The sequence below is a fragment of the Festucalex cinctus genome, chromosome 4 (genome assembly GCF_051991245.1).
Source record: "Festucalex cinctus isolate MCC-2025b chromosome 4, RoL_Fcin_1.0, whole genome shotgun sequence".
NCBI lineage: Eukaryota > Metazoa > Chordata > Actinopteri > Syngnathiformes > Syngnathidae > Festucalex > Festucalex cinctus.
The window spans coordinates 24,192,738-24,204,420 of NC_135414.1; the positions used below are offsets into that span (position 1 = coordinate 24,192,738).

General features: G+C 39.0%; 1 protein-coding gene across 4 annotated transcripts in view; it reads left to right on the forward strand.

The window, feature by feature from the left end:
* The window catches only part of myo5aa (myosin VAa), a 58,544-nt gene extending 48,113 nt beyond the window's left edge, over window positions 1-10,431 (forward strand). For 2 of the 4 annotated variants that reach the window (XM_077519803.1, XM_077519805.1), the window contains 11 exons: window positions 72-270; window positions 1,698-1,763; window positions 2,255-2,348; window positions 3,111-3,260; window positions 3,602-3,756; window positions 4,200-4,289; window positions 5,445-5,595; window positions 5,674-5,956; window positions 6,703-6,877; window positions 8,203-8,283; window positions 8,605-10,431. In XM_077519803.1, coding sequence (XP_077375929.1) covers window positions 72-270; window positions 1,698-1,763; window positions 2,255-2,348; window positions 3,111-3,260; window positions 3,602-3,756; window positions 4,200-4,289; window positions 5,445-5,595; window positions 5,674-5,956; window positions 6,703-6,877; window positions 8,203-8,283; window positions 8,605-8,757 — 1,597 coding nt within the window. In that variant the 3' untranslated portion in view covers window positions 8,758-10,431. The remainder of the gene's footprint in view (window positions 1-71; window positions 271-1,697; window positions 1,764-2,254; window positions 2,349-3,110; window positions 3,261-3,601; window positions 3,757-4,199; window positions 4,290-5,444; window positions 5,596-5,673; window positions 5,957-6,702; window positions 6,878-8,202; window positions 8,284-8,604) is intronic. The other 2 variants (XM_077519804.1, XM_077519806.1) reach the window with 1 other exon arrangement.
* The last annotated feature ends 1,252 nt before the right edge of the window (window positions 10,432-11,683 follow it).

The window sequence follows — 11,683 nt, forward strand, 5'->3', positions numbered from 1 at the left end:
CTTAAACGCCCTTCCCTCAAATCCTCCTCTCTATTTCCCGCTCCCCACTCCCGTGTGTCTTTGGCCACCAGGCTCCTGGAGCACCAGCTGCAGACCCAGCGGCGGAGTTACGACAGCGAGGTGGAATCTTTGCGCGGCGAGCTGCAGAACGTCAAGGAGGAGAACAACCGGCAGCAGCAGCTCCTGGCGCAGAACCTCCAGCTGCCCCCGGAGGCCCGCATCGAAGCCAGTCTGCAGCATGAGATCACCCGGCTCACTAACGAGAACCTGGTACGCTGTCACGTCAAGTCACTTTTATTTATAGAGCGATAATTCACAGCAGAAGTTATCAGTATAAGCTGGTCAAGAATGACGCGGCTCATACGTTTATGTGCATACGTTTTTAAGAAAAATGACCAAACCCCACATGAGCATGCATTTTGCAAAGGGGGCAAAAAATAAACTCCCTTGAAGGAAGAAATGCTGAACATGACCCAGAAAAGAATCGAGAGAGAAAACTGGATAAAGACGAATGGGCCCAACAACATCCATATCAACAGCAGTGCGAATGCCTGGATGATATAAACAAATGATCCGGTCCATTCCCAACACAGACGTCATGCAATGCAATGGCGCCTCCGGTGGTTGCATCCCCAGAAATACAGAGCACCAGCCACAAGAAGGAGAACGAAAAAGTGATGCTGTATTTTCACCAATGAACCGGAATAATTTAGAAGCAATTTACTGATAAAACATCACCGTTTATTTTTATTTATTTATTGATTTATTTTTTGCATTAGTGAAGTACATTAAGATTTTTTTTTTAGTGACATTTATGCTGATTTATTTATTCAGCTTAACGTTCTACAAAGCAATAACAAAAAAATTGTATGCAGATTTATAATTGTTTTCAATTCAGTATATTATTGAAAATTTTATTACTGCCCTCCCCCCAACTTTTTTTTAATATTAATTTTATGCACAAAAAAAAAATACTTCCCAGCATAAAAATCCCTTAAAAAAATACAATAAAATAAATAAATAAACAGAAATTGTACACAACCTTTCATAAAAATTAAGAATGGTGTTATTGGGCCGATAACCAGCCTTATTTGCAGATATCAGTACTTGTGACAGTGGTCAAATGTCGGACATTCTCCTGTGGCTGTTTTATGGTCAGGCACTACAAATTAGATATGAGAACAATACAACATTGCCAATAATTTCATGCAATTTTAAAGAAAAAATATAGATTGGGATATATAGGTCTTTCTTTAATTTATTGTTTTTGTTGGGAGAAATATTATGTATTAAATTTACTAATAGTATCGGTATCAGTGACTACTCGAGTTGAGTACTCGCACTAGTATTGATCTGGGGGGGAAAAAAAATGTTAGCAAATATCCCTAATAAAAAATTTTAATTTAAATGAAAAAAATCTCAATATTGTCTCAATTGGACATAATCAACAAAAATTTGCTAATTTATGCAAAAAAAAAAAATCCTAAATAAAACTGTAAGTTGCACATAAAGGTGATTAAACTTTCCAAAAAATACAGTAACAGTAAAACCTGGTTATGTGGCAACATATACACATTTTCACACGTTTCACAACATAATTTTCCATTGTGGCACACATCGGTAAATGTCTGGATGAATTAGGCTCACAAACACACCCCTGCACACTGGTGTGACGTGTGGATGGTGTCATCTGACAGGAACTGGTGTCCGACGACCCCACAGCATCCCGAGAGGCGCGAGTCATCATTTTACGCCGGATGGTTGTATGTACATGTACACACTGTGTGTGTGTTCTGCACGAGGGTTTGAACTAACTAACTAAAGACTAGTTGCATCTTCACTCATTTTACCGCAGTTGCGCTAACTCTCAGCGGAGCAGCTATGCCCGTATGATTTTTCTTCTCTTTTAACTACCAACAAGTCCTACCAAACTGTTTTTTCCTTCCCAATCAGCTCAGCTGCTCATTTTATTCTGCTTTGCTTGTTTGTCTCAAGGTAAATGTTTGGATTCTGCTCTCTCTGAATTGATTTGAACATGATGACTTCTTTTTCACATCTCTTTAATTCTAGCTGCATTTAGCGATCCATGGCTAATTTGGTCCTTGTGCCTCAAAAGTTCAAATAGCTGCCTTTAAGCAAATCCTCATTGACAGTGTTACATCTGACCGATCGGTGGTGGCAGTGTTTCAAAGTGATGAAGGTCTTTCCAGTTTGTCCTCACTGCCTCTTGTGTCTGTTTCTGCCACCATTGCAGGATCTTATGGAGCAGCTGGAGAAGCAGGACCGAACCATCCGCAAGCTCAAGAAGCAGCTGAAGGTTTACTCAAAGAGGATCGGAGAGATGGGAGGTAGGGACACATCCTCATCAATCTACTCCAGGGGTGGCCAAGTTTGGTCCTCGAGAGCCGCTATCCAGCCCGTTTTCCAAGTTTTTTTCTAGGGATGTAACGATACCCAAACATCACGATACGATATGAAAGTCGCAATACAACAATTATCACGATATTGTGGGGAGGTTGGCGATACAAAAAAGGTCACAATATAATTTTAAAAAAAATTAGCTACTACTAAAAAATAAAATAAATAAATAAGAACACAATATTGTGCTTTTGTACATAACGGCAATGCATAATAAACAACCTACAGTCTATAATAACATTTAATATTGAGGCACTAACTTGCTAATATGCACACATGTTGAGTTCCTCTCCATATCGACTCGCTTCACAAGCATATTACGTTCCCGTTCATCTGACAATTAGTGTGGATTTTAAACATAGAAGGGCCAAAACATGCCTTAGGAAAATTAAATTGCACGAAAAAAAAACTAGCCACCAGAGGGTGCGAGAACTGCACAAATGAAATCAATATCGTGACATGACGACGACGATATATTGTGGCCGTTTTAATATCGCTATATCACCATATCACCACTGATCTAGTCACATTCGGATATGGGTACCTGTCAAAGGTGGCGAGGCATCCCACATAGTTTGGGCAATAAAAGGCAATATTTCCCCAAATTTGCCGGATTCTGTGCAACAAAAAAAAAAAAAAGGCTTATGTTTGCAACCTGTCGCCTCAAGCAATATGCGTTGTGTGTATTACAGCCGGTCAAGCGGAAGGTCAGACGTCGCCGGGACAGATGGTGGACGAGCCCATCCGCCCGGTCAACATTCCTCGCCGAGAGAAAGACTTCCAGGGTATGCTGGAGTACAAGAAGGAGGACGAGCTGAAGCTCGTCAAAAACTTGATCCTCGGTAAGATTGATCAGATCTCGGTTGAAGTTTGAGTCATTTGGGTTCTTCTTACTTCGAAATCTTTTTAATCAATGTTTGTTAGTTTCCAACTTGGTTAAAGACGTGTTTGTCTTTTATATTTATTTATTTATTTTTATATTTGTTCGTACAGTAGTGGTCAGTATATCAGCGTCACAATTTTGAGATTTGAATTCCTGCACTCCTAAGATTTAAAAAAACAAAATAATATTAGGCCGTTTTGTCACATAATCCAAATCAATAGATTTTTGCCTTGACTGCTTTGTAGGAATCTACCCAGTAACACGAAGCATTTTTGTTTTTGTGTGTGTGTGTGTGTGCAGAGCTAAAGCCTCGTGGCGTGGCCGTCAACCTGATCCCAGGTCTGCCCGCCTACATCCTGTTTATGTGTCTGAGGCATGCCGACTACGTTAATGATGACCAGAAGGTCCGCACGCTGCTCACCTCCACCATCAACAGCATCAAGAAGATCCTCAAGGTGTGTATCCAGCACGCAGGTGAAGCTGCAGTGAGCCTGCATGGATTTTCTGTCATCACAATTACGAGTATCCCAACTTACTAGTTTTTCAAGGTACGAGATGTCGCTTACTGTTTTGTTTTTTGTTTTTTGTTTTTTATGAAAACTAAATATAAAACATTACACGTAATTAAATGAACTACGTAACTCTACCTTCCAAATGTTTGCTGGCTTAATGCTAGCATGCGGTAATTTCTGTATCTTTTTATACCATCCAAAACTTGCTTGTCTTCTTATTCAAAAATGTGTTTAAAAAATTTTTTTGTTGGTGTTACTTTGTATTTCCATTTATTTAACTAGGGCTAGCTGATTTGAGTTACATGTGATTTGATTGTCAACCGCGGTCAGAGAACAAAGTCAAGGTAGCATGTTTTAAAATGAGTTCTTGTGTGTTTTCTTGTCAGAAACGAGGAGACGACTTTGAGACGGTCTCCTTCTGGCTGTCCAACACCTGCCGCTTCCTGCACTGCCTGAAGCAGTACAGTGGAGACGAGGTAAAAAAAAAATAAAAAATAAAAAAAAGTCCCCATCATCTCTGTCAGAAAAAAAAAATCTTGTAAATACCCCAGATAACAGATGAATACATTGTCTCAAAACTGTAAAAAATCAAGTCCATGCATGCTAGTTACTAACTATATACTAATGCTGTTGCGCTTAAAATGTATTCAAATATTTACACCCCTCCCCGCCAAAATCATTTTTATGTACTGTAATAGAATTACCAGAATTAATTAGAATTAGAATGAATTAGAACATTAAAGTTAATGTAACAAATACAAGTTATTAAGATAGACTTATTACCATTAAATTCAGTGTTCATTCTTAAATTGTATTCTTTACATTGAGTTTAAAATCAATTCGTCAAATAAACAAAATCTCAAATGAATGTAAAATTGATTTTAGTTTTTGTTTGTTTGTTTGTTTTTTAACAATAAGTTCGTTAACCAATTATTTGATTAGATAAATCAATACAAAATAAAACAAATAGAATATATTTTAATTATCTAATTTTGCAAGACTGGAAAATGATCATATAAATTTTTTATTTAAAATATTAATTCATGCTCATTTTAAAACTGTATTAATTATTAAAGTATAGACTTAGTTATCTATTTTTGAAGAGAATTAAAATGTCATTCATCAGTCAAATATTTGTTGCAATTAATCTATTATTTAATCAGCTAAATGATGAAAAAAATAATCAAAAAGAATAAATACATGTTAACGAACCAATTTTGGAAAAAATTTAAATATTAATGCAACAAATAAAATATCTGTATGTATCAGGCTCTTGATAATGTAAAAACTCAGTGAGCCAGATTAAAGAATGGAGCTGTATGATTTTGCACGAGTTGTACCGTTATGTACAGTAGGATTACCACCAAGTCGTATTCTTAATATACCTCTATTTGTCGTTCTTTTTTATTTTCTTTAAGTTATTTTATGTAACTTTTTCTTATGTTGGAATCAATTTCAATGCAACCAGAAAACATGTTCCTATTATTATTATTATTTTGTATTTTTATTTTTATTTTTTTATTATTATTATTAAGTGGCTTCGTCCTAAATCAGAGTTGAAGCCTGAAAAGGAAGGCATTGAAATGACCGTTTCCTCTGTATTCTTCTGAAATGAAAAATGTTCCTGCCAGGTCTTCATGCAGCACAACACTTCCAGGCAGAACGATCACTGTCTGTCCAACTTTGACCTGACCGAGTACAGATCAGTGATCAGCGACCTGGCCATCCAAATCTACCAGCAGCTCATCAAATGCATGGAAAACACACTTCAGCCCATGATAGGTGCGCTCACCCCAACAGTACGCAACCGTCTGTTCAGTTTTCTTAGCGGCCAGTGAGATGGTTGTGTTTTTGTGTCAGTGTCCGGCATGCTGGAGCACGAGACCATCCAGGGCGTGTCGGGCGTGAAGCCGACGGGCCTGCGCAAGCGGACGTCCAGCATGGCCGACGAGGGGACGTACACGCTGGACTCCATCCTGCGCCAGCTCAACTCCTTCCACTCCATCATGTGCCTCCACGGCACCGACCCCGAGCTCATCAAGCAGGTGGTCAAGCAGCAGTTTTACGTCATCGGCGCCGTCACCCTCAACAACCTGCTGCTGCGCAAGGACATGTGCTCCTGGAGCAAAGGCATGCAGATCAGGTAGGAAACGCGCTGGAATAAGGTGTATTGGATGCGTAATTAAAAGTGCGAATGCGGGGAAACTAGCGTTCACGTCCATGAAATGATGCGTATGTAGCGGAGTGCAGGATGCAGTTTGACGCTACACATTTAATTTTTGTGGGTTTTTATTTTGAGTGTCTGGAAAACACAAAATATAATACATTTAATGTACAGCGTTCACTCACAGCTCTCTCTCCACATTGCGTGTGGCTCTTCTTTGCTTTAGAATACAATTCTAATACACCATCGTCATTAACAAGTATCAAAAACAAAATAATAATGATACAGTGGCATCATTCAATAGCAACACCGACACAAAATATAATACATTTAATGTACAGTGTTCACACACGGCTCTCTTTCCACATTGCGTGTGGCTCTTCTTCGCTTTAGAATGCGAAGCTCTCCCCCGAGGCCATGTACACAAACTAGCGAACGCCGCCCTCCGCTGGTTAGCGTTAGTAACTACAACTTTCTAGAATACCACATTTTCCTCGTTTTCCTCAACTCTGACCACTAATAACAAAAGATGACCACCCTCTAAACATGGGCTGCACTGTAAATCAACACAAAATACCTGTGGGGACAATAAATTTCTAAATAATAATACTTTTGGATATAATTGTATACCACACGTAAATGCTGAGAGAGAAACTTTCACATTCGTGCAGTTTTATTTGCAATGTAGCGAGACGGAGATGTTGACGTAGCGCACGCCTTTAAAGGTACAACGTGAGCCAGCTGGAGGAGTGGCTGCGTGACAAAGGTTTGATGAATTGTGGGGCCAAGGAGACTCTGGAGCCTCTCATCCAGGCCGCTCAGCTGCTGCAGGTCAAGAAGAAGACGGAGGAGGACGCCGAAGCCATCTGCTCCATGTGCCTGGCCCTCACCACCGCACAGGTAACACCACCAGATCATTCAAAATGGCTTACCTTAACTATAGACCTTTTGGTACGGTAAATGATAAAGCCTTGTCATGGCGGATGCTCTATGCTAAATTAGCGAGCTAGCTGGGGAGACAATCTCTTTGTTTGTTGTCGTGAGAGCTGGCAGCAAACTAACATCACACATTAGTTGTCATCACTTCTTCTTTTCTACGTTAGAAGTGGAAGTTTCGAATCCAACCAGAACTTGTCCGCTGCTGTTGACACGTGCTCTAATTTTAATATTGTACTAATCCAGGGGTCAGCAGCCTTTCCTGTCAAAAGACATTTTAGGCCAAAAAAAAAAATGTGTGGAGCCACAAAACATTTGAAGATTGTGATGAAGAAAACGGTGTGTTCGTTTTACTCTAATGTACTGAGGGCCCAAGAGCTTATTAGAGCTGCACCATAACACAAAAATATGTGCAACAGCCAATACGTACACGTTCATTTTCTTCTCCCCTTCCTCATCCGTTTTTTGGTGATTTTTGTTGTTGTTGTTGTTGTTGTTGTTGTTGTTGTAATTTTTCCATACTTTGTTTTTCATACATTTTTTTTACTTTTCTGCCTTTCTGTCAAATTTGTGACGTTTTTAGCAATTTTATGGACATGTTATGGTCATTTTTGCCTTCTTCCCTTTTTTGGCCATTTTATGGCCATTGTTTTTCTACATTTTTTTGCCATCAATTTTCTGACTTTTTTTTGGAGCAATTTGTGTATATTTGATGGTAATTTTTGGGATTTCTTCTTTTGTTTTGGGACATTTTATAATTTTTGAATGTTTTCTTTTGAATTTTTTATTTAATTCTGGTATTTTTTTCAATTTCATAGACATTTTATGGTAATTTTATGCTTTTTCCTCTTACTTTGAGGATATTTTATTGTCACATTTAGGACATTTTTACATATTTGTTTTAAAAACGTTTTCAATTGTTTAAAACAAAAAAAACAATTTATACTTTATTTTTTATTTTTTATTTTTTTTAAGCGATCCACAGGGAGTCCTGAACCGCAGGTTCCAGACCACTGTACTTGTTAAACCTGATTAGAAGTTGTAGGGTTAAAAAAAAAAAAAAAAGCGCACGACTTATCGTCCGAAAATATGTTACTTCTTTTGGAGACTTGTTTTTACAGAAATGATAAAAGTCGGCCTCCTATAGTGAGTCTGTTTGGATAGTTATACTACTTATTTTGTCTGATGTATGCTTTTCGGTTGTCCACTCATTTCAAGTTCATAAACATGTATTTTTAAAGGTGCTTTACCATTTGTTAACTTTCATTGGACGATTGTGTTTCCTTCAGATCGTGAAGGTCCTGAACCTCTACACTCCAGTCAATGAGTTTGAGGAGAGGGTGTCTGTTTCATTCATCCGAACCATACAGGTGATGAACAACAACACATTGTTTAATATTGTGTTACAGACTCACTTAGGTCTTCTGAGATACACCCGCAATTTGTGATTGCTTGTTGATGCCACAAGATGGCAGCACTTAATAAGGTGGTGATTGCATGATGTCCCCAGGAGTTCAAATGTTCAGAGCATAATTAGGTGCAATTACAAAAGATAAAGAAGCGCTTCACATGAAGCCCTTTAATAGCATTAACTAGCATACTTGTTAAACAAAACAGCAGCCCCTTCAGATTCAACTGTCACGTCCAGTATCCATTTGGCAGTGTGTACTAACCGTCTTTCCCTTCCCCAGACTCGTTTGCGGGACCGCTGCGAGAGTCCACAGCTGCTGATGGACACCAAGATGATCTACCCCATCACCTTCCCCTTCAACCCGTCCTCGGTCGCCCTGGAGACGATTCAAATCCCACATTCGCTTAACCTGGCCTTCCTCACCCGAGTCTAAGCCGACGGGAAGGCACAGTTGCCATCTTACTGTATCGCTCTCTCACACTCAAACACAGAGCGTGAGCGTCACAAAACACATCGTGCATGCTCCACTTGCTGTTTTCTTCATGTCTATTAGACCAGTGTTTCCCAAATTTGATTGAGACGAGTCATATATTTAAAAAAAAAAAAAAAAAAAAAAAAAAACTTATGGTATACCACCAGACAAAACTGTAAACAAAAAAATATACAGTGAACCCAGCAAGTAATTGACGCCTACCGCAAAGATATGGTTGTGACGAAATGGCATTGTGGCTTGGCACCACGTTACCAACAGGTGGCGCCAATGTAATTTAGTCATTGCCTGCTGTCTAATGTGTTGGGACTCACTGTATGAAATGATGCCTCCCTTTTTTGGTTGTTTAAGTAGTTTAAATTCCAAGCCAGCCACTCCCACTCGGTCCTCCTCATGCTCAGTCAAGCCGCGACGACTGACCGCACGTCGTCTGCGCCGTGTTATTTATGCACATATAGATGAATATATATAAATATGAACAATACGTGTATTTATTGCAATCTCCTCCAGCTTTGCCAAGAGGGATTTAGTTTCATTCCGCGCCGGGCTGGTAGAATCGTAGTCATCTTGCTCATCGGGTCTTGTGCATGTAGCACAGGTTGTCGCTTGACAGGCGACGCGATCGCTCTGCTATTATTTATTGATCTTTATTTTTCTTATCATTGAGCAGCATTGTGAGGTTGTTTTTCAGTGCCTCAAACAGCTTCATGTCATTATCTCGCTCTGTCTGCCTTTACCATTTCAAAATTTACGCCGTTTTTATGACCAAAAAAAGAAAAGAAAAAAAAAACAGCTGAAGATGTCGGACGTTTATTTTTTTGTGTGTTTTTGGCAGGACCTGCATAGCTTACAATGGATTCTGGACTGCACGGGTTGCAAAAAGGCAGAAATAAACCTGCACATTGTAGTTATTTTTATGATTTATGTTGTTTGAAAGAGACGTCTGGTACCATTGCCCTGCTGCCTTTTTTGTTTGCCATCATTAACCTCCTCCCGCTGCCTGAATGAACCTCATTTAGCCTCAAAAACCTAAGAGACAGTATTTATTTTCTGCTTATTTTAACTTAGCCCTACTCGCCAGCCTTTGTTCCCCCTATTTTGCACTTTTCCACCAAGTGGTCCAGTTCCAGTGACTATTTTCAGTCAGCCAATCATGTGACAGTAGTGAGTCAAGCTCTGTTTGTCCATTTCACCCCAATGCAAGTTGACTGTAACATTGGGGAAAAAGTGTTTTTGTTGGATTCTCACCGACATGTAAAGGTGTTATTGTCACTTATTCCTGCTAACTTCAGCCTCGCTGAAGGTTTGTAAACAATTTAGAGAAAAATCTCGGGAGATGTATCTCTGCAGGATTCTCTCTTTTCGGGTGGAAGCGCGAGTTATTAGGGCCACACTGGAAAAAGAGGTTGAATAAGCGTGAAAGTGGTAAACACGTGAGGAAAAAAAATGAAATTACAAGAGAGAAAAGAGTAAAATTGACACAAAAGGTACCAAGTTGTGTGACTAAGGTTGAACTGTTACGCTGACTAAAATTCAGATGTTTCCAGAAGTTATCCAATAGTCAAGTAATCAATTTACCAAAATAGTTGAAGAAAAAAAAAGTGGTAAAATCACTTGCGAGGGGAAAAAAGAGAAATTTTCAAGAGAAAATAAAAGAACAACAAGAAAATGTCACCAGGTTGTGTAAATAAAATAGTATTGCAATGATGAAAATCCTAACGGGAAAACGTCATTCAGTTAGAAAAATAAAGTCACAATGTTAAAAGTCTGAAGTTGAAATATTGTGTGGGGGAAAAGTCGGAATGTTGCCAGAATAACGTTGGATTTATTTTTTTTTAATTGGAGAGAAAATATTACACAGATAGGTAATTAAAAAAAATTCCATGCAATCATCTATGGATGGCATGCTGGAGAACTGGTTAGCACATCTGCCTCAGAGGTCGTGGGTTTGATTCCGGTCTCTGGCCGTTTTGTGTGAAGTGTGCAATGTTCTCCCCGTGCCTGTGTGGGTTTTCTCCAGGTTAATTGAACACTCTGAAATTGTGCCGAGGTGTGATTGTGAGTGTGAATAGTGCTTCGATTGACTGGCAACTAGTTTAGGGTGCACCCCGCCTATGCCCGATGCCAGCTGGGACAGGCTCCAGCATGCCCGCGACCCTCGTGAGGACAAGCAATTCAGATCATGGATGGACAAATGACCTGCGTTTTGAATACTAGTTTGTCCTAATATTCGGAGTCTTGTTCTCGTAATTTTCCGACTTTTGTCTCTTTTGTTAAGAGTCACAGAGTGAAGATGACACGTTGTTGTGGAAATAAATTATTGTATTCTTTTTAAATATAATTAAAAACTCAATTTTAACATGAATGTCTTGATTTTCACAAAGGAATAAATTAGAATATGCTTTTGTGGTAAAATTTTACTTTTTAAATTGTTAAGTACATGTGGCTGTTCTCGTGAATTTTATCAAAACAATGTTGTCATCTTGGGAAGAGAAAGTTGGATAAAGATTTTTCACTTGTGGCCCTAATAGCGCTGGAAGAAAACTTATGGGAAGTTAGTATGTGTAGTTATTATTTGGGCGGTTGGACAGTTCAAGTATGTGTATAAGAGAAAATTATGTATTGTTCATCACCTGGTGAATGTTTACTAAAAATGTGTTCATATCATGATTTTAAAATACACGTATAGGACAAAGCCTTATGTGTGACTTGGTCATCATGGTGGCATTGTTTTTGACGTCAGTGAAGTCAATCTCTTGAGTTGGAGTCAACGTCAACAGATTCGTTTTTCTCGCACAGTCAAATGCACTTTGTGAAGCACTGCAGAAGAAGACTGTACAAAATTTAGCCATCACGTGTCGCCATTTCG